We start from the raw sequence: 23,782 nt of genomic DNA, 5'->3' as shown, positions 1-23,782 counted from the left end.
AGTTACAAAGAGACTTCATAAAACTGGGTGACTGGGCAAGAAAACAGCAGATGAAATTAAATGCTGATAAATGAAAAATAACGTACATTGGAAAACATAATCCCAACTCTACATATAAAATTATGGAGTCTAAATTAGCTGTTATCACTCAAGAAAGATCTCAGAGTCATTGTGGCTAGTTCTCTGAAAACATCCACTCAATGTGCAGCGACAGTCAAAAAAGCGAACAGAATGTTGGGAATCATTAAGAAAGAAATAGCTAATAAGACATAAAATATCATATTGCCTCCATCTAAACCCATGGTATCCCTCCCTTTGTGAATACTGCATGAAGATGTGGTCACCCCATCTCAAAAATGATATATTGGAATTTGAAAAGGTATAGAAAAGGGCAACAAAAATGATTAGGCATATGGAACAATTTCCATATGAGGAGAGAATAAGAAGACTGACTTTTCAGCTTGGAAAAGAGACGACTAAAGGGGGATATGATAGAGGTCTATCAAATCATGACTGGTGTGGAAAAGATATTTAAGGAAGTGTTATTTATTCCTCCTTATAACACAAGAACTAGGGATCACCAAATGAAATTAATAGGCAGCAGGTTTAAAACAAACAAAAGGCAGAATTTCTTCACACAACATAAAATGGAATTCTGCCAGAGGATGATGTGAAGGCCAAGACTATAATAGAGTTAAAAAAAGAACTAGATTAGTTCATGGAGGATAGGTTCCATCAATGGCTATTAGCCAGGATGGGCTGGGATGCAAAACCATGCTCTGAAGAGTCCCTAGCCTCTGTTTGCCAGAAGCTAGGAATGGAGAATAGGGAATGGATCACTTGATGATTACCTGTTCTGTTCATTCCTTCTGAAGCACCTGGTATTGGCCATGGCCGGAAGAGAGGATACTGGGCTAAATGGACCATTGGTCTGACCCAGTACGGCCATTCTTATGTTCTTCATGAATGTGCCCCACCAAGGAGCATGACTTTGCCCACGTGGACAGAGGAATATCTCTGTCCACCACTGAAGTTCTAAATGGCAGAATGCAGCAGATGTTAAATGGCTCCGAGCAACCCTAAAAAACAAGTGTAGGGCAGCAACAAAATAAGAACTTCATGTCCTTTTGAAATTGCATGATACTGTGACATTGAGCCAGAAAGGGTTAAGCAACTAGCAGGTTAAACAACCTAAATTCAACCTTTAGAGACATATTAGAAAAGTATGTGAATGGTATTTAGAGCCATTTTATGTTAGATAGACTACAGCTTTGAAATGCAAACCTGAATTGCTAGAGAATTAGGGGTAAAAGTAATTGTGTTTATTTGTATCTTGCTAGATGTTAACCCTGTCAACAGACGGTTCCTGTCTGCTGCTATCTCTATTATTCAGAAATCAAAAGGCAATATTAACATTTAGATGAAGCTTAGGTGTAATAATATCATTGTCTATATTTCTCTCTGAAGTTTGTAGTAAACTGTCTATGAACTGCTTAATGGATAATTACTAGCTGATGAATGCAACTAATTACATGTATATAAAGAAAATAGGTGATTCTACTTCAAAGCCACAATGCTCCATCCAAGGACTGCATGCTGTCAAGAGGCTGCCAGTGAACTATAAAAAGAACTCCTGTATCTCAGATCTGCTTAAGCTTCATCAAGAGAAGTTTGAGTCACAAGACTGAGGTCCCCAAGTCCAGTCTGGGTCACTCTGATACTGGACATTGGACTATAACCTATGGAACTAATTTTGAAAGAACTTTTTGCAACTCAGAAGCTTATCATCTCTACTATAAAAAGAAAAGGAGTACTTGTGGCACCTTAGAGACTAACGTCTAAGGTGCCACAAGTACTCCTTTTCTTTTTGTGAACACAGACTAACACAGCTTCTACTCTGAAACATCACTGCTATGAAACTGACCAAAGAACTTTATTCGTATCTGTATGTATAATGATCTTTTAACCAATACTCTCTCCCTTTCCTTTTTAAATAAACTTTAGTTTAGTTAATAAGAATTGGCTGTAAGCGTGTATTTGGGTAAGATCTGAAATAATTGACCTGGTGGGTAATGTGTCCGATCCTTTGGGATTGGTAGAACTTTTTATATAAAAGAACAAGATTTTCAGTAATCCTCGTCCTCATGTTTGACTTGGCTGTCTGGGTGGAAGCCTAAGGCTGGGGTGCTTTAAGGGAACTGGGTTTCTGGTTTCTGGGTAACCAGTAAGGTATTGTAGAAACTGTTCTGTTGCTGGCTTGGTGAATTTAAGTATTAGAATAACCACCAGTTTTGGGGATTGTCTGCCCCATTCTTTGCAGTTTGCCCTGATTGAGCAATCTCAGTGTGGCCCCGCTTGGACCCTGGTCACAGATATGTCTAATGGAATTAAATTATTCAAATGGGAATCAGGGATAATATCCCTATTTTTGAGAGAAGTTTTGGGCTCCTTAATGACCACAAGTGGTCATGTTTCTCTATCCTGCCTGCTGTACATGAATGCGATGTACACTGGCCATCGCTAAAGAGATTTCTTTCCGCAGGTCCTCTGGGTCTGGCAATCTCCATTAAAATGCATTGCTCTAGCCCACAAGCTCTGCAAGACTCATGAGACTGCAGAAATGGCTGTGCTTTTTGATGCAAAGCACTACACACATTTGATATGATGTGTAGACATCTAGACGTGAGCTGAAGTCAAAATGTTGAGAACCAGATCCTAACCTTGGATGATTTTTGAACCAATTCTAATAAACTCATGTCAATTGTGACCTGCCAGATGCAGACATGTTCAGATACACATCTGCAATGTATAGTATAAACTGATGTTGCAGGTAATAGCATTATTCTTCATCCCCTTACACATGTCATCTACACTCCTAATTTTGTTTTATAAAAAGATCATTTGCAACAGATTACTGTTTTTTGGGTGTCACTAAATATGACCTTGTCCCTTTACTTTAACATATGATTTGCCTTCCCTCTTTAAAATTACATTTAACAGTGACCCTTTCAACCATAAAAATGACAGGTTTCAGAGTAGCAGCCATGTTTGTCTGTATTTGCAAAAAGAAAAGGAGTACTTGTGGCACCTTAGAGACTAACAAATTTATTAGAGCATAAACTTTCGTGAGCTAAATGCATCCGATGAAGTGAGCTGTAGCTCACAAAAGCTTATGCTCTAATAAACCATAAAAATGGTAACAGTGTTCTCTGGATAATGTCTATCCGGCACGAAGCTAGATAAATGGTAACTAAAGAGAGGTTTAAATCAACACAGTGTTGCTTGCAGTTTGTTGCTGACAAACTTCTTAATCACAGAATTTTTATTCTGTGTTTGTGAATTTTGTGCTGACGAGAAATGCTGACCGTACAGCCTTGAAGACTGTATTTCTATAGTCACAAAACAGGTACAATGCACACAGCAGCTGTACAAGCTTCCCTCACACTGCCCCCATAACGTGCAGTTAAGTCTCCCTTGAATCTTAGGCCCCTCTGCTGAGACTACTAGCAAGACTATCACTTTCTGCCAGTTGTGGTGGTGCTTTTTATGCAGTTTATTTGTCTGGTTTGACTGAGACCAAACAACTAATTTCACACAAGCTAACTGGCTGAGCTGATAACAATTTAATGTCATAACCAATTCAGGCTGGATTTCAACCAATATCTTTGATGGGAGAGTCTATTCTGCCTTCAGCCATCCAGGTTGTCAATGTTTTAGCCTCTCCATATATACATGTTGTACATTATACCCAACTTATACTATATAAAATGTTTTTCTCCTAAGACTTTTTTATATATGCCCCCAGTCATCAAGAAGAGGCTTCAACCCTCTAGTCTCTTCATTTTCTCCCCTCCCCTCCCTATTCTGCCTTTCATCTTTCCTGGTTTACCAGCGCAGCTCATCCCTGCAGAGAGCTCAAGCAAGACAGCTCCCTTTAAAACTATGATCACTCCATACAACAGCCAGCATAGAAGATACAGTGAATAGTGTAACTAGCTCCCCTTAGTTTGGTAATGCCCACTGCTACCAGCTCCAAGAGACAGAGACTTCAAGGTTGTTTCCCATCCACCACTAGGTAAGAGAGGACTAAGGAATAAGTTAAGTTGCCACACACAGGGCACAACACTGTAAGGAGCATTAGAACTAAAACAATTAATATGCCAGTTCTAGACTGTTCTTCGAAAACTATCAAGTTTCTGCTCACTCAGTTGCCACTTCACAAGTGTATGCCATTTTTGTCTCAACTATGCGCAGCAGGCAGCTGTCTCTCTGATATTATGTCCCAGAATCCTTTGTGCTATATTAAGGCCACGTCTACATTGACTGGTAGATCAGCACTGCTGTGATCTCACAGCGGTGTCAATGTAGTGGGTCTGGTGAAGACCCGCTAAGTCGATGGCAGAGGGCTCTCCCATTGACTCAGGTTCTCCAGCTCCCCAAGAAGAGTAAGTCAGCAGGAGAGCGTCTCCCATCGACACAGCACGGTATAGACACCGCGTTAAGTCAACCTAAGTTATGTCGTCTTCAGTTATGTTATTCATGTAACTGAAGTAGTGTAACTTAGGTCGACTTACCGCGGTAGTTGAGACAAGGCCTCAGTAATGCCACTTTTGAAGCTACAGTCAGTGCTACGAATGCTGGGTTGCAATTAAGAACTAAGGATATGAGTCTCTTCTCCTTAACGCTTATGTAAAGCAATAGTATCTCCAGCTACTTCAATGGAGTTTTACCTGTGTAAGAAAGAAAAATCAGGCCTTAAAAGTGCTCATCATGTCAATAAATACAGAGTCATCCCTACATGTAAGATAGCTTTTTAGATAGATAATTAGCTTTTACAGTTGCATCCCTTAGTTCTGATTTTCAAAGAAGACTCCACTCCCATTTATCCTGATCCACAAACATAAATGCAACACTTCTAATGACTGCTCTAGTCCTAAGGAAATAAAACCGAAGACTTCTAAGCAGTGAAATCAGACTAACTGATCTACCAAGTTTAAGCATTGCTGATTCTGTTTATGAATGCAAAACAGTCTTATGAATGCAGAACACTGCCACATGCTTTCAATCAAAATGGTGACAGTTAATAAGAGCAGTCTGAAACTTCTGAAAATAAATCCAGTGTAATCAAATACTCACTCAGAGAACATAGTTGATATTCCACTCTCAGCCTATCAGCACATCACTCCTTTAGGGGGTCCTCTGGTTTCTGAACTAGCTTTAAAACCAAATACCAAAACAAAACTGCCCCACATTCTGGTTCTCTCTGTAAACTATTGTTCCATTTAGTCTTTGGAATTCTCTACAGCTGATCAATTGCGGTCCAGTGGATAGCGGCTGGTTGGTATTAAGTAGACCTGAGCTCTAGTCCTGGTTTTACCATTGACACTCCCGTGTCACCTTGGGCAAGTGACTTAAGCCCTGCGGCGGTTTCCCCTCTGTAAAATGAGGATAATAATGTTTGCCCACCTTTGTAAATCACTTTGAGATCTGCAATACAGATAAAAAATACTATATAAAAGCTGATTATTTTCATAATCAAAGTCTTACAAAAATGTTTACCTCTGACTGAGCACAGGATTAGGAGCCTGGAATTCCTGAGTTCTACTACCAGCTCTGACATCTACTCTCTCTAGGGTCTGACATAGGGTATGTTTACACTACAAGCAGAGTTGCAGCTATGCTGCTATAGCATAGAAACTTGCTACAGCGATGAAAGGGGTTTTTTACGTCACTGTAAAATCCGCAAGAATTTTTCTATTGACCTAGTCATGTCTATACCAGAGCTTAAGTGTGTTTAACTACATCTCTTGGGGTTTTCACATCCAAGAGACGTAGCTGGGTTGACCCATGCTTTAGGTGTAGCCCAGGCTTTAATCTCTCTGCTCCTCAAGTTCTCCATCTGTAAAATCAGGGCTACTATCATTGCTACTTCAGAGCAGTGTGGTAGGAATTAAAGCTGTTGGTTCTAGGGCAGACTCCACTATTTCTTTGTTGTGCCTGATAGGAGGACTACTGAACACAGGGAAGGACTATGAATGAACTCCCCCAGGAACTAAGGACCGTCACAAACCTTACCACCTTCCACTCCAAGTGCAAGGTGCATTTATTTGACCTTGTCTTCTCCAACATAAATACAGAGCAACATGTACATTGAAAAAAAAATCCTACCAAAACAAGAGACACTCTACTGCATATGCTTCTCCCCATAGGGAGAGGCCAAGACAATAGATGACAGATGTGAGCTATATCACTTAATGCAGTGCTGAAAAGCACTCAGGGTATCTCTACACAGCAGCTGGGAGTGTGCTTCCAAGTGCAGGTAGACAGACATGCATTAGCTCTGCTTGAGCTAGCGCTCTAAAAATAGCAGTGTGGCTGCAGTGCCATGGGAGGCAGCTTGGACTAGTTGCCAAAGCATAATCCTGCCTGACCTCCTGGTTATGTACTCAGGCGGCCAGCCCGAGTAGCTGTGGCCACACTGTCATTTTTAGCATACACCTCAGAACCTTTTATGTATCTATCTTCACAGCACCCCATGTGCTAGGGAAGTGCTATTCTCTTCATTTTACAGATGGGGAAATGGGACAAAGGATAGACTTGCCTGAGGTCATACAGGAAGTCTGTGGTGGAGTAGGGATGTGACCTTTTAAGACCAGGACCAGAATAAACACTGCTTGGTATATATCAACTGCTTATCACGCTGCAGGTCTGACTGGATTTCAGCCATTTGCAATTCCACAGAACCTATGATCAGTGATAGTGACTACTGGTGTTCTTAAAACCAAGTATTTTTACTCAGTAGTTGGAACAAAGCATCCAAGAAATAAAGGATTTTAAAACAAACAACCTACATACATATTTAGACTCATGTAATCTTACCCTTCACTGCGAGGTAAGGCTTTGTCTACACTAGAAGGAGTTTGCCAATATAGCTATAGCAGGAAACCCTGCTACTGTAGACGCAGCTTATTCCAGAAGGGAGTGCTTTTGCCTGCATAGTTTATATCAGTTACCCGAACAAAAGCTATACTGGCAAAAGCACTTTTTTGCTGACATAATTGTGTCTACACTAGACTTTTTGCCTGTATAAAAATATTGTTTAAAAAAAAAATCACAACCCTAAACAACATTACTATACCAACAAAAGTCTGTAGTGTAGACCAGGCCTGAGTTAGATAGGCTTTCCTCTTCAGAAGCAGCTTATATTCTTCTAGCAAGCCCAGATCTTTCTGTGACCCACATCGGTCACCACTCTCAGCATGCCCTGTTGTTCTGTGACAGAAAGAGGGTTTGTCTCCGGGCTTGTCAGCTCATGGAGACATTGTTATTCCTGAATAACTCAGTTTGTAGACAAGCCTTAAACCTCGTTCTCTTTGACCCAGATTCAACCTGTTTTTTTTCCAGTCAGCAGGAGCTTATCCAGGAGAATGCACCCCTGAGGCCTGCTCCATTGTATGAGTAGTTAGACCCATTAGTCTCAATGGCTTGTAATCGCTGGCCTGGAGACCATGCCTCCCCTGAGAGTGAGGGTGTTCCAACTGTCCGATCCCATCAGACGTCAAGCATATAATCACCACGTTTTGGGATACAGACCAAAACATGCAATTAATATAGATACTTATGGCCATATTCCGTCACAACATGCACTGTGAGGTAAGTAGATAATTCACCCCACTGTACAGATAGGGAAAGTGATACAGAGAATTTATTTACTTCAGGTCACAGAGGGAATCAGTTTCAGAGCTGTGATCTGATTCTTGAAGCTCTCAAGCCTTGTATATCTCTAAAATTCTGCTGTAGTTTTGTATTCTTTGGTTCTTCTGAAGAACTATTTCCTGCCCTGATTAAGAATTGCAAAATTAAACTCATTTCTGGGAGCCTTTGCAGTAGGTTTGATAGCTGTTACCTCCTTTTTTAAAAAAATATAGGCTTGAAGAAGATCATGATTTCACAATTGGTCCCATCTGGATAGTAGGTTTGCATCACTACTGTTTTATAGCCCTTCATTTTCTTTGTCTCCATCACTTATTTGTTAAGCCTATTTACATAAATTAATCTATAGTTTAGTCTGAAAATTTTTTTCAACCCAACACACCATTTAAGTGGAGTGTTTTTCCTCCATTCTAATATTCTGCCTCTAATCCTCAGTTGAAAAGCTGCCACCTCCGGGATGAAAGACAGCATCTGTTTCACAGTACAGAGTAACATTCCACAACAATTTTGGAAAAAGTCATCGAAGAACACAGTACCCAACTAAAACTGCACACAGAATTTAGAGAGGCAGAACATAATTGAAATTAGACCAGGACAGCAGAGCTAATAGTCTAAATCTACAAACCAGGCATTAAAATTGTGTTAAGAGTCTGATTCAGAGTTAAGACTGACAGGCTGGGCTGTCCTTGTGCCCATACACAGCTCAGGTGATCGCTCAGGGTATGTCTACATGGCAGTTAAAAACCTGGTCCATGCCAGCTGACTTGAGCTCACAGGAGCTCAGGCTAAGAGGCTGTTTAACTGCAGTGTAGATGTTCAGGCTCGGGACCTTCCTACCCTGCAGAGTCCTAGAGCCTGGGCTGCAGTCCAAGCTTGAACATCTATACTGTAATTAAACAGCCTCAACAAGCCCGAGTCAGCTGGCACAGGCCAGTCACGGTTTTCAATTGCAATGTAGACCTACCCTAAGTTCACCAGTCATTCTGCAGCCTGTAACACAGAGGTGTAACCAACGGAGGCGAGGGCAGCGTTGGCATTACCTCCAAGTTTCTTTCCTACTGTGGATTAAATCTTTAAAATTTTTAAATGGTGTCTCTATTCAATACTGAAATAAATCTGAAATATTTCCAGCTATGATAAGAGAAGATGGGCGTGGCTGAAAAGACCGGTAATGTAATAAGAAGCCTTTCACTTCTAAATTACTAGTTCAAATCCAGAAGCAACTAAAAAAGTCTCAGAGTTGTCTCCAGGGGCCTTTTTGAAACATGTTGGTAGTTTAGTCGACAGGTGGCCACAGCACAAAAACCATCTCAACTATTACCCTTGCCATGAGCCTCAGCGCAGATATTTGTGGCATTGGTATTATACAGACAGATCTGAGCCCTAGAGGTGATTCTTCCTGCAGAGAATTGAGCACATTCACAGAAAATGCTTGCAGGCCTGCTTCTTGCTACCTGTTCTGTGAACAGAGGAGTTTACTTTCCAGTGTCAGGCAATCTGGTACATTTCCTAAACTCTAAATCCAGTGGCTCACTTACTGTGTGCAGCTGAGAGTGGGAGGTTGTTATGGTGAAAACCATACATAAGCATATAAACTAGAAGGCTTAACTCAAAGCCCAGATTTAAAGATACCTGAATTCTGAGGTGTTTTGAATTCACACCCAAAGCTTTTCAGCTTGAGTTAAACAAAAGCAAAACAAAGATATAGAGCAGCATAAGGATACAGGCATTTATATTGCTTTTACAATTATTTTTACAAACCCTAAGACAACAAGACAAAAATAGAGGAGATATTCCAACTTAAACTGGTGCAACCAATTATTTTCACTCTAATGGACACTGCCTTAGGCTTTTTGTTCTTCTTATATATCACCACCCATATGGCCCCTGTAATCCTTTCTACTAACTCACACCAAGGATGTTAAACCTCCTTGAGAGCATTGATGTTTAACCATTATGTCCAGGAGACATGAGAAGATTTCCAGTCTTAAATGGAAGTGTTAAAGTGTTTCCCAGATTAACAGGACTTAGGTGGGAAGGCTATGATAGATACAGAGGCAGCTGTGGGAGTGACTCATGTAGTTGAAGACACAATGAGGATGACTGGATGTGGAAGCTGTGATATGTACATGATCATGGAGGGGGAAACCGGTAAGAGTTTTTTCTGCATGAAATGTCATCTGATAGAGCTGATGGAGGAAAAGATCCGAGGTTTGGAGATGCAGGTGGAAAGTCTGGTTGAGTTTAGGAAGGGGTTTGAGCAGATGATAGAACAAAGACATGAGATATCTGAAGGGAAAAGCTCAGACTTACAGATGGAAGCAGGGCTGGGGAATTTTGAGGGGAGACTAGGTGAGGAAAGTGGTCAGTGGAAGCATGTGACTAAAAGAACCAGGCAGAGGAAAAGACTGGCTAGTGAAGGAGAAATAGAGTTTAGGAACAGGTTTGCAGAGTTGGAAAATGAAGAAGGGGCTCAGCAGGTAGTCGCTGAAGATGGAAGAGCAAGGAAGAAGAGAAGAGAGGCTAGTCCTATAGGAAAAGCGGAAGAGTCAATGGAGACTACACCAAATATGAGCCCCAGGAGGATACAGGATGGGTTGAAGAGGATTATAAGGGAAAATAGGAATGGAAAGAACTTGCAGCCAGAGGGAATAGGGGAGAGACTGGAGAATAGCACTGTCACCAGGAAAAGGCAGGTCTATGTGATAGGGGACTCTTTATTGAGAAGAATAGACAGGCCTGTAACTAGAGCTGATCCAGAGAATAGAAGGGTGTGCTGTCTTCCAGGTGCTAAGATACGGGATGTAGACCTGAGGTTGAAAAGGATCCTAAAGGGAGCGGGAAAGAATCCCCTAATTATCCTTCATGTGGGAACAAATGATACGGCTAGATTCTCGCTGGAAAGTATTAAGGGAGACTAAGGTAGGCTGGGGAAGACGCTTAAGGAAATCAAGGCTCAGGTGATCTTTAGTGGGATTCTGCCGGTTCCTAGAGAAGGGCAACAAAGGTGTGACAAGATTATGACTGTCAACAGATGACTTAGGCAGTGGGGCTATAAGGAGGGCTTTGGGATGTATGGCCTCTGGGAGGCATTCAAGGACAGAGGACTGTTCTCTCGGGATGGACTTCATCTGAGTAAGGAAGGAAATAGACTTCTAGGATGGAAGCTGGCACAACTGATAAAGAGAGCTTTAAACTAGGAATTTGGGGGAGATGGTTGGGAGATGTCCAGGTAATCTCCATGCCAGATTTTAGCATTGAGAGGGAAGACGATGAAGTAAGAAAGGATACAACCATGGGTAGGAGAATGTATATAAGGAGCGAGGGCAGTGTGGATACCAGCCTAATAGGTTATACTGGCTGTAGAATGACTGTGCCTAATAGGGTACAAAATGTGAGAGAGGCCAAACAGCAAAAATTAAGATGTTTGTACACCAATGCGAGGAGCCTAGGTAACAAAATGGAGGAACTAGAGCTACTGGTGCAGGAAGTGAAACCAGATATTATAGGGATAACAGAAACATGGTGGAATAGTAGTCATGACTGGACTACAGGTATTGAAGGGTATGTGCTCTTTAGGAAAGACAGAAACAAAGGTAAAGGTGGTGGAGTAGTATTGTATATTAACGATGAGGTAGAATGTAAAGAAATAAGAAGCGATGCAATGGATAAGAGAGTTCATCTGGGCAAAAATGACATTGGGGAAGATAACTAGTAGAGCCTCTCCTACAATAGTGCTTGGGGTGTGCTATGGACCACCGGGATCTAATTTGGATATGGATAGAGACCTTTTTAATGTTTTTAATAAAGTAAATATTAATGGAAACTGCGTGATCCTGGGAGACTTTAACTTCCCAGATATAGACTGGAGGACCAGTGCTAGAAATAATAATAGGGCTCAGATTTTCTTAGATGCGATAGTTGATGGATTCCTTCATCAAGTAGTTGCTGAACTGACTAGAGGGGAATGCCATTTTAGATTTGGTTTTGGTGAGTAGTGAGGACCTCATAGAAGAAATGGTTGTAGGAGATAATCTTGGTTCAAGTGATCATGAGCTAATTCAGTTCAAACTGAACGGAAGGATTAACAAAAATAAATCTGCAACTAGGGATTTTGATTTCAAAAGGGCTGACTTTCAAAAATTAAGGAAATTAGTTAGGGAAGTGGATTTGACTGAAGAATTTATGGATCTAAAGGTAGAGGAGGCCTGGGATTACTTTAAATCAAAGCTGCAGAAGCTATTGGAAGCCTGTATCCCAAGAAAGGGGGAAAAATTCATAGGCAGCAGTTATAGACCAAGCTGGATGAGCAAGCATCTTAGAGAGGTGATTAAGAAGAAGCAGAAAGCATACAGAGAGTGGAAGATGGGAGGGATCAGCAAGGAAAGCTACCTAATTGAGGTCAGAAGATGTAGGGATAAAGTGAGAGAAGCTAAAAGTCGAGTAGAGTTGGACCTTGCAAAGGGAATTAAAACCAATAGTAAAAGGTTCTATAGCCATATAAATAAGAAGAAAACTAAGAAGGAAGAAGTGGGGCCGCTTAACACTGAGGATGGAGTGGAGGTTAAAGATAATCTAGGCATGGCCCAACCTCTAAACAAATACTTTGCCTCAGTCTTTAATAAGACTAAAGAGGATCTTAGGGATAATGGTAGCATGACAAATGGGAATGAGGATATGGAAGTAGATATTACCATATCTGAGGTAGAAGCGAAACTCAAACAGCTTAATGGGACTGAATCGGGGGGCCCAGATAATCTTCATCCAAGAATATTAAAGGAATTGGCACCTGAAATTGCAAGCCCATTAGCAAGAATTTTTAATGAATCTGTAAACTCAGGAGTTGTATCAAATGATTGGAGAATTGCTAATATAGTTCCTATTTTTAAGAAAGGAAAAGAAAGTGATCCGGGTAACTACAGGCCAGTTAGTTTGACATCTGAAGTATGCAAGGTCCTGGAAAAAATTTTGAAGGAGAAATTAGTTAAGGACATTGAAGTCAATGGTAAATGGGACAAAATACAACATGATTTTACAAAAGGTAGATCGTGCCAAACCAACCTGATCTCACCTCTGAGAAAGTAACAGATTTTTTAGACAAAGGAAACGCAGTGGATCTAATTTACCTAGATTTCAGTAAGGCGTTTCATACCGTGCCACATGGGGAATTATTAGTTAAATTGGAAAAGATGGGGATCAATATGAACATCAAAAGGTGGATAAGGAATTGGTTAAAGGGGAGACTACAACGGGTCCTACTGAAAGGCGAACTGTCAGGTTGGAGGGAGGTTACCAGTGGAGTTCCTCAGGGATCAGTTTGGGGACCAATCTTACTTGATCTTTTTATTACTGACCTCAGCACAAAAAGTGGGAGTGTACTAATAAAGTTTGCAGATGATACAAAGCTGGGAGGTATTGCCAAATCAGAGAAGGATCGGGATATTATACAGGAGGATCTGGATGACCTTGTAAACTGGAGTAATAGTAATAGGATGAAATTTAATAGTGAGAAGTGTAAGGTTATGCATTTAGGGATTAATAACAAGAATTTTAGTTATAAGCTGGGGAATATCAGTTAGAAGTAACGGAAGAGGAGAAGTACCTTGGAGTATTGGTTGATCATAGGATGACTATGAGCTGCCAATGTGATATGGCTGTGAAAAAAGCTAATGCGGTTTTGGGATGCATCAGGAGAGGTATTTCCAGTAGGGATAAGGAGGTTTTAGTACCATTATACAAGGCACTAGTGAGACCTCACCTGGAATACTGTGTGCAGTTCTGGTCTCCCATGTTTAAAAAGGATGAATTCAAACTGGAGCAGGTACAGAGAAGGGCTACTAGGATGATCCGAAGAATGGAAAACTTGTCTTATGAAAGGAGACTTAAGGCGCTTGGCTTGTTTAGCCTAACTAAAAGAAGGTTGAGGGGAGATATGATTGCTCTCTATAAATATATCAGAGGGATAAATACAGGAGAGGGAGAGGAATTATTTAAGCTCAGCACCAATGTGGACACAAGAACAAATGGGTATAAACTGGCCACCAGGAAGTTTAGACTTGAAATTAGACGAAGGTTTCTAACCATCAGAGGAGTGAAGTTTTGGAATAGCCTTCCAAGGGAAGCAGTGGGGGCAAATGATCTATCTGGCTTTAAGATTCTACTCGAAAAGTTATGAAGGAGATGGTATGATGGGATAATGCGATTTTGGTAATTTATTGATCTTTAAATATTCAGGGTAAATAGGACTAATCCCCTGAGATGGGCTATTAGATGGATGGGATCTGAGTTACCCAGGAAAGAATTTTCTGTAGTATCTGGCTGGTGAATCTTGCCCATAGCTGATCACCATATTTGGGGTCGGGAAAGAATTTTCCTCCAGGACAGATTGGAAGAGGCCCGGAAGTTTTCACCTTCCTCTGTAGCCTGGTGGTACGGGTCACTTGAGGGAGGATTCTCTGCTCCTTGAAGTCTTTAAACCACGATTTGAGGACTTCAATAGCTCAGACATAGGTGAGGTTTTTCATAGGAGTGGGTGGGTGAGATTCTGTGGCCTGCGTTGTGCAGGAGGTTGGACTAGATGATCAGAATGGTCCCTTCTGACCTTAGTATCTATGAATCTATGAATCTAAATGGTAATGCTCTATCATTCACCTCAAAGTTTCTAAGGCCATGTTTACACTACAGAGCCTATGTGGGCATAGCTTTGCTGGCAAAGCCCCCTAGTGTAGATGCAGCTTATATCGACAGAGGGAGTTTTTCTAGCAGTGTAGGAACACCTCCTCCCTGAATGACATTAGCTATGCCAACAGAAGCACTCTTCTGTTGGCAAAGCTGCATTAATACTGGGGTTTTTTATTGGCCTAGCTATGTTAGCCAAGGATGTGTTTTTTTCACACCCCCAACTGACATAGCTATGTTAGTATACATTTTAAGTATAGCACAAACTTAAAAGTTACAAGCATTTGTCTCCTGACCACAGTTGTAACCATTCCTTTATTCTCTTTATACTGAATTACAGAAATGTCAACTTTTGAACTTTCCTGGAGTGACTTCTTGATATTGTACTTACACTACTGGAAAGGTTCTGAGCATACTTTACATGAGGAGGGCAAGTCAGAAAGCCTCGCAGGGGTCTTCAGTGTTATTTACCATTCTGTAACAGACAAGTCAGAGAAAAAATACCATTAAAATTTGCTCAAAATATAAAGGCATTTTCATTTTTACTATCTGGCTAACAAAAGCAGAACTTGGATACCATCATGATGTGCAGCTTTATAAAAGCCAGACAGAAAGACACCTTAAAATAATCTGAACCCACCATTTTGAGAGCAGAAAACCGGGACCACACTACTGAATATGATAAATTAAGGGAAATCCCCCCCTGCGGTCCTTGAATTTCTCATACAATCTTTCAATATTTTGTTGTATTCCAAGTACCATTCAGGCCCCAGACTCATCCCATTGACATCAACTGGAGCTTCCCCATTGATTTCAAATTGGCCCTTAGTAAATAATTCTTCACATTTAAACACCATACACATTATAACGATTCATGTTACAATTTGATATTTATAGGCCCCAAAAGAATGACCAGCTAAGTACACTCTGCGTCAATATAAGTATATTTTAAAGTCTCATTACTATCATGGTAATCTGTGACAAATCCATCTGCATATATAATTAAACATACAAATCAATGTACATAGAACTCTACTGAGAATGGTGGCATCTGGTTCTATAACCATAGGTCTCCGGGCTAAGAAATCCAGACTACAATAGAGTCTCTATGGCCATGGGTAAAAATAATCTGTGCCTCCATTTACTACTCTGTAAAATGATGCTAGCCACAATTACTTATCTCTCTTCCAGGGGTATCTGAGGATTAATTAATGTCTGCAAAAAGCTCTGAAGTGCTAAATATTATGAAGATAGGTGACCTAATAATGCTTTCTTTAGCTACCATTTCGAGTGACTTGCTCCCCAAGGTGGCATGAGTTGGAAGCACTGCAAAAACAGAACTATCAGGCAGGCAGGACATGCTCAGGCAGACTACAGAGAGAGTTACTTGTATTATAGGATTATAGGATACTTCATTCAGTCTGGGACAGACCACTCTATAACATGCATGACTGGAACTAGAATCATCAATGGAAAAGCCCTAGAATACAGAGAGACCCAGAAGGTACCACACAAATTTACATAACAGCATGAATAAAAGCTCAACTGTTGCCACTCAACAGCAAACCTTCCAGCTGGATAAGAAGCAATATTTTATCCCCTCAGTCCTACTAGCATGGATTTAGGGGACAGAAAGGGTGCAGTTCATCTTCCCTGTGCTGAGTTTGGATCTTCCATTAAAATCAAGTGGTCAGATCCTGAACAATTTTTGGGGACTGCAAGAGATGAGCACTGGGGGACATTGGTCCTGTTATCCTCTTTTCTATTTATTCCAAAAAAATTGTGCCTGGGATAGCAGCTATGACACTGTGTTGAACATACTGAAGGATGGGGAAAGACAGATTCATATGTGCACCAGAGTCAGCCTCTCTCTCCCACGCCCTCCAAATCTCCCTTTCCAAATATTGTTATGAAGTAAACTACTCTCGTTAAACCTCTCAACTGCATTAAAAATGTTTTCCCTCAGCTGAAGTCACAAAAGCAATGAGATCATATTGTTGACCAACTGCCAAATTTCAGCTTTGAAAACCAAAGTAGTTTCTGTGTTAAACAGAAACAAAATAAAGTCACATCTTAAAATATATATAAACTTTCTGAAGGGCAGAAGGCCTAATTATAGTGAGTTCAGGACTCTAGCTCTGATGCTTGATCCTAGGCCAAGAGCAAGGAAAAAGCAGTGCAGATAGCCAGTAGAGTTAAAGACAATCACTTTCCATCGCCACAAAACAGAATTTTAAAAACTGGAGTGGGAGCTAGGTGAGATACGGAGAGCCAAAAAAGAGGAGGCTGCAGGGACTTAGGTGAAAGATGACCAAGGCACAGACAAGGATTTTAGTGGTGGTAATGGAAAAGAAAGGATGGTACAGATTTCCAACATGTTATATATAAAGAACTGGAAACTGGATGCAAGTAGCGAAGGGAGGGGTAGCTCAGTAGTTTGAGCATTGGCCTGCTAAACCCAGGGTTGTGAGTTCAATCCTTGAGGGGTCCATTTAGGGATCTGGGGCAAAAATTGGGGATTGGTCCTGCTTTGAGCAGGGGGTTGGACTAGATGACCTCCTGAGGTCCCTTCCAACCCTGGTATTCTATGATTCTAGGGGAGGAGGAGAAGGAAACATCTAAAAAGGGCGACAAGCTTGTGAGCCTGGGTGATGGTTAGGACAGTAGAATTTCAACGGAGATGAAGAGAAAAGGCTTTGGGAGGAAATATGAGACATTCAGTTTTTCCATGTTAAAGGCTGGGGTGGACATGGGATGTTCAGACAGCAGTCACAAACATCAGGGTAGATCTGAGGTCCTTAGGGTAGCCATAGTAGCTCAAATTGTGAAAGTAGATTAGATTAAACAGGAAAAAGAGGAGGGGAAACTAGTGACTCCTCCAGCTAATGTAGGGACAGTGTCAAAACCTCTGGTGAGGGTTACAACTGATCCTCCTTGGCCAAAAGGAAAGTTGGTCTAATGTTGATCAGGGAGAAATAGTAAAGGGCCTTCTCAAGAGAGACTCTGATTTGATTACCCTAAGAAGAGAAACAATGAAAACATACAAATGTAGTGCTGGAAAGGACCTCAAGAGATTATGTAATCCAGCCTCCTGTACTGTAAAAGCTGTTTTATCCAGCATGCTGGAGAAAAGGGGGTGCCGGAAGAGAAAAATGCCAATTAACTAAGAGGGAGGGAGTTTGGGTGTGAGAGAGGGCTTGGGGCATGGGAAGGAGCTCGGGATGCTGTATCCGGGGGGCGACCTGTCCCAGCCGCTGCTAGGCAGAGGCGTGCATCAGATGGTTCTGCGCGCTGCCCCCACCCCAAACACTGGCTCCGCAGCTCCCTAGGAGCAGCCAGGACAGGTCACTCCTTGTGGGGAGCCACCCGAGGTGAGTGCCCCCCAGATCCAGCACCCCGCATCCCCTCCTGCACCCCAACCAGCAGCCCCAAGCCCCCTCCCAGAGCCTGCGCTCTGCACCCCCTCCCACATCCCAACCCCCTGCCGGCCGTGCACCAACCAGACTATAAACTGGACTTCCAATGAAGATCAGAAATGCTGGTTTATAGAGCTTTCTGGTTGGCGAAGTGCCGGATAAAACAGCTTTTACTGTATGCTTAGACCATTGCTGACTGGTGTTTGTCTAACCTGTTCTTAAAACCCTCCAATAAGGGGGATTCCACAACATCCCTTGGAAGCCTATTCCAGAGCTCAATTACCCTTACGATTAGAAAGTTTTTCCTAATATCTAACCTAAACCTCCCTTGCTGCAGATTACAACTATTACTTCTTGTCCTACCTTCAGTGGACATGGAGAACAATTGATCACCACCTTCTTTAGAAAAGCCTTTAACGTATAAAAGCCCCCCCACTCCTCTCTTCTCAAGACACGACATACACGTTTTTTAACTTTTCCTCATAGGTCAGGTTTTCTAAACCTTTTGTCATTTTTGTTGCTCTCCAATTTGTCCACATCTTCTCTAAAGTGTGACACCCAAAACTGGACACAGTACTCCAGCTGAGGGCTCACAAGTGCCAAATGGAGCAAGACTATTATCTCCCGGGTCTCACGTACGACTCCTGTTAATAAGCCCCGGAATGATATTTGTCTTTTTCGCAACTCCACCACATTGTTGGCTCATATTCTATTTGTGACTCACTATAATCCCCAGATCCTTTGCAGCAGTATGACCGCACCGCCACTTATTCCGCATCTTGTATTTGATTTTTTCCTTCCTAGGGTGTAGTACTTTGCACTTGTCTTTACTGAATTTCAACTTATTGCTTCAGAGCATTTCTCCAATTCTAGTTCTGTCATCCAAAGTGCTTGCAACCTTTCCCAGCTTGTTGTCACCCACCAATTTTACAAGCACTCTCTCCTCACTGTTACTTGAGTCCTCATTGTAAATACGGAATAGTACCAGACCCAAGACAGACCCCTGCACCACTCTACTGGATACGCCCTCCCAATTTAATAGCAAACCATTGATAGCTGCTGTTGAGTACAGTTTTTCAACCAGTTATGCACCCACTTTATGGTAATTTCATCTAGAGCACATTTCCCTAAATTTTAGCCAGGATATTCTGCCTACATAACATGACTACAGCCATCAACAAACTTCTACAATGGTGTATCAATGCCCTCTTTCTTCTATTATACACCACCATGCTGAGCCAGCCTTAATCACAGCAGCAAAAGCAGGTACCACTGTAATCTATAGATGATATGCAAGTAAAAACTCACAAACCTTTACCCTCTTCATATTATGAATTAAATAAATTACCTGTTAATAATACAGGGAAAACACACAACTCCTTCCTTTTCACTTTCCTAGTAGGGACAATATAAAAAAAAAAAATCAGGATTAATATGGACTTCATGTCCACAATTGTAGAATTTAATGTAATGAACAATCCTGTTCCCAGCCTAAGTTACTGTAAAGGCACCTTAAATTTACAATGATGAGTCTTCATGACAATCTGTTTCTCAAATATTAAAAATCTCATTTTCTCTGTGCCAAAGACAAGTGGATGTGTGAAGCACTGGAGTATCAACTTTGCATTTGTCTCACTTGACATGATATCTTTCTCATTTTAGTTCAGATTTTCTAATATGTTCTTGGGAACCACTTCAGTTTTCTTCATTTCTCACTACGTGCAATTAGATGTTTTGAAGTACAGCTTCCCCTGATCCACAACTACTGGCAAAAGAAAGAAGGAAGTTTCTTGGTTAAGATCTCACTGATAGCACTTTGTTTCGAAAAAAAGATTAATTTTTCTCCTTAAAAATTTTTTTTTTTGAGTGAGTCAGACTTTGTATTTTGTACACTACTTCGTATTTCTCTAGTACCTTCCATTTGAGGATCTTAAAAAGTCTTCACAAACAATGAATTTAAAAAGTCTTCATGCACTTGTGAGGCAGGAAAGTCTTATCTTTATTTTCTAGAAGGTAACTCAGGCACAGAAAGATTAAGTTGCTGTCTTACGGCCACATAACGTAACACTGTTGGTTGAATGTGTGCTGCACCTGCGCCAGTGGATGGTCCATTAAAAACCTACTACTGCTACCAGATAATGGAACTGCTCCGTTAGCTCAAATGGTGGAGGTCTGTGCTATGGTGCTCAAGGGCCTAATTCCAAACCTTGCTGATGACCCATGGAGGAAGGTTGTTAAATCAGCATGGGCCAAATTCAGCCCAGGTGTAATACTATTGTCTTTAAAAAATTAAGTTGTACCAAGGCTGAATTTTTGCCAGAATCCAACTCACCAGTCCTATGCCCTGATCATGAAACAATCCTTCCTCTCAAAAGTAACAGACAGACCTACAGACTGAACTCCTCTAATTACCCATGGAATTTAAGCCCAGCAGGAACCATTAGATGAACTAGTTTGGCTGTCTGTATATCATGGGCCATCACAATTCACCCAAAGACCCCTGTATTGAGCTCAATAATTTGCATTTCTCTAAAGCATAACTTGTGTTTGGCAAAAGAATCTCTCTTCCAAAAAGGCAGCTAGTCTTGATCTGAAGACATGTTCAGATGAAGAATCCACCACTTCCCTTGGCAGTTTGCGCCAATGGTTAATCACCCTGCTACAAATTTATGCCTAATTTCTAATTTAAATTTGTCTCGGGTCAGCTTTCAGCCACTGGTTCTTGTTATGCCTTTCTGTGCTATAATAAATAAATAATTCATAGGAGAGGTTCAGATTAATGTTTAAACAGGACTTAGACAACTACAAGAGCTGTATTTATTAAAAAACTTATTTTAAGATGTGACCATCTGGAACTGTTGGCGCATGTACAAAAATAGGACTAGTATCCAAAATATGAAATCTTCCCTTCCAACCCTAATCCAGGACTCTCTCACTCGTCATTACAGTCCATTCACCCACTTCCTCAAAATAAACCGCTGAACAAAAGATAAGCTCTGCAACATGACCTAAAGGTGCATAAATCTGGGTTCTGGAAAGCAAGTTCCAGAGCTGAGGAGCCTTCCCTAAAAATTCCCTGCCTCCAAGCTCCTCCCAGTGATTCTTAACCTTTTTGGGCTCAGGACCCATTCATAGAATCAGAGAATATTAGGGTTGGAAGAGACCTCAGGAGGTCATCTAGTCCAATCCCCTGCTCAAAACAGGACCAACACCAACTAAACCATTTGTAAACCTTCGGGGTCTGTCACAACCCAATAAACAGTTTTAGTGCAAAAAACATCTGGCTTACTAAATATTTCTTACTCATGATATATAATATACAAATTAACATAGTAAGCACTAAATAAGTGCACCGTGCATACCATAGTGGTGGTTCCTGAGGCTCCTCTCCTGAGGGTCTGGCTGGGCTTGGCTCCTCGCTCCAGGCATTGCGGCCTCCAGGGTTGCATCACTGCTAAGATTTGGCCTGGTGTCCCGACATAGGGTAAGTCAGACCAAATTTGAGCAAGTGCTGTTGCTTTCTGGTGTATGGGGTCCAGTACCACTTGCTCAAATTTGGCCCATCTGGCCTCCTGCCATCACCATGGAGGAGCAGCTAGGCCAAACCTGTGTAGTGCTGCAGCCTCATGTACCAGGTCGTAACAGCCAGAGTAGGGTGCTGAGACCAGCCAGCCCCATGAGCTACTGCTGTGGGGCAAATGCAGGGAGAGGGAGAGCTCTGCAACCACAGCCAGGGCCTTCCCATCCACCTAGGGGCAGGGACCCAGCTCCCACAAGGTCTTTCCCCCGGAGTGCCTCCCCACCACGGTGGAGGCAGGATCCAAACCCTCTCTCCCAGGCTTCCCTTCAACCCTTTGACACATTCTGGAGACCCAATTTTGGGTCATGACGCACGGGTTGAGAAACCCTGGTTTAAACCATTTGAGCATGGAGAGTCCTCCAGCACCTTTCCACAATTCCATCTTTGAGCCCAGAAGCATAGACAAGATCTCCCACAATTCTGTGAAAAAGAACTGTAGAGCTGCTCAGCTTACAAAAGCACAAAAGAAACATGGGATGTGCCCCCAGAAGTCCTAGCAACACACACTGGAGTGTGCAGCACAGTGAGAACGCACTAACTTGGCTATGGCTTTGCAGGGTAGCTGTTCACATCCGGGGAAGGGTAACTTGGGTGCTCAGAGAGTTAGACCAGTGTGCCCATCACCCAAGCTACCTTTACAATTAAGACATATCCTCGGACATGTTCCAGTGGGGAGTCTCCTCCTGAAAGGGGAGTCTCAATGGCTCATTCAGTTCTTAGCCTCTTTCTTGAGACTACCAGCTAATACTGACTACCCTGGAGGTTCTGTGATATGAACACTTGTATCCTAAGAATTACGCTTACCTGTATTACAGTAGCACTTAGAGGCCCTAATTGAGATCAGGGCCCTATTGTGTTTGGCACACATCCTAAGAGACAGCCCCTGTCCTGCAGAGACAAGCAAGGATGGGAAGGGAAAAAGATGCACAGAGGGATGAAGTGACGTGCTTGAGAAAGCTTAGAAAAAGAACCAGGGTCTCCCAACTCCCAGTCTAGTGCCCTATCCACAGACTAGACAACATCACTTCTTGCTAAGATCAGACTGAAATCCTTCCATTCATTTCACATATGGCACACAGAACGGATGATTAGCAAACAGTGATCAGATTATTTTGTATTAAACACAGGCAGGATGCCCAGAGCGATACAAGAAAAGATAAACTCAGTCTCAAGAAGTTTATCATCTGAAAAGATAAATTAAGCAAACTGGAAAACTAAAGGAAAATTCTATATAAAGCATTTTGCAAAAATCTGTAGACCACATTGGGGAGTGACAAAGATTTTTGTTGAAATCCTTTAGATCAAAAAACCCAGCGGCAGCTGTGTGAACGTATTACAAGTGTTGATAAAAGCCAAAATTGAAGAACATTTGGAAATGCATAATTTAATAGAGGACAACCGGTACGGCTTCATAAAAGGAAGGTCATGCCTGACAAATCTGCTGAAATCCTTTTTATTATACTACCAAATTGTTCGGTTAGACATGAGTGAAACAGTAGATATAAGTTATCAGGATCTCAGGAAAGCATTTGATTTTATACCACTCAGACTGATTTACAAAGTCATAAAGCTTTGTCCAGGCAAGAGGTACTGAAATGGAGTAAAGAACATTTTAAGGATAGGATGCAAAGAGTGCCCATGAGCAGCAACAGTCTGCAGCAATGAGGCAGGAAGGTCAGTAAATCATTTGTTTACCTTGGTAAATGGACTCTCAGGAGGGTAAAACTTCAGTTTAGCTCAGGGGTGGGCAAACTATGGCCCACGAGCCAGATGCGGCCCACCAGCCATTTTAATCCAGCCCTCGAGCTCCCGCTGGGGAGCGGGGTCTGGGGTTTGCCCCATTCCAGTGCTCCAGCCAGGGAGCGGGGTCGGGGGCCACTCCACGCATCTCTGGGAAGCAGCAGCATGGCCTCCCTACAGCTCCTATGCATCGGGGCAGCCACGGGGCTCCACTCTGCATGCTGCCCCCGCCCCAAGCGCCACCCCTGCATCTCCCATTGGTTGGGAACCACAGCCAATGGGAGTTGCAGGGGCAGTGCCTGCCGACAGGGGAGTGCACAGAACTGCCTGGCCTCTGCTTAGGAGCCGGAGAAGGGACATGCCACTGCTTCTGGGAGCCATTTGAGGTAACCGCTGCCTGGAGCTTACACCACCTCACCCCCCCATGCTCCAAACCCCTACCCCAGCCCTGATCCCCCTCCGAATCTCCTTGGTCCCAGCCTGGAGCACCCTCCTACATCCCGAACTCCTCATCCCCAGCCCTACCCCAAAGCCTGCCCTCACAGCTGGAGCCCTCACTGCCCCTCCCGCACCCCACCCCTCAACCCCCAGATCCCACACCCCCAACCAGAGCCCTCACCCCCTCCTGCATCCCAAACCCAATTTTGTGAGTTTT

The 23,782-nt window shown here is 42.3% G+C and overlaps 1 protein-coding gene across 18 annotated transcripts in view; it reads right to left on the bottom strand.

Moving 5' to 3' along the window:
* The window catches only part of HMBOX1 (homeobox containing 1), a 154,264-nt gene that overhangs the window by 81,409 nt on the left and 49,073 nt on the right, over positions 1 to 23,782 (bottom strand). For 16 of the 18 annotated variants that reach the window (XR_006279659.1, XR_006279660.1, XR_005292207.2 and 13 more), the window contains exon 2: positions 14,783 to 14,866. Coding sequence is in view for 14 of the 18 variants with exons in the window: in XM_038397214.2 (XP_038253142.1) it covers positions 14,783 to 14,805 (23 nt within the window). In the remaining 4 variants the exon portion in view is untranslated. Of the gene's footprint in view, positions 1 to 14,782; positions 14,867 to 19,155; positions 19,203 to 23,782 lie in introns of those variants that run through there. The other 2 variants (XM_043510079.1, XM_038397209.2) reach the window with 1 other exon arrangement.

The sequence above is a fragment of the Dermochelys coriacea genome, chromosome 3 (genome assembly GCF_009764565.3).
Source record: "Dermochelys coriacea isolate rDerCor1 chromosome 3, rDerCor1.pri.v4, whole genome shotgun sequence".
Classification (NCBI taxonomy): Eukaryota; Metazoa; Chordata; order Testudines; family Dermochelyidae; genus Dermochelys; species Dermochelys coriacea.
The sequence above is the reverse complement of the archived record's forward strand: the minus strand, read 5'-3'. Positions and strand labels throughout refer to the sequence as shown.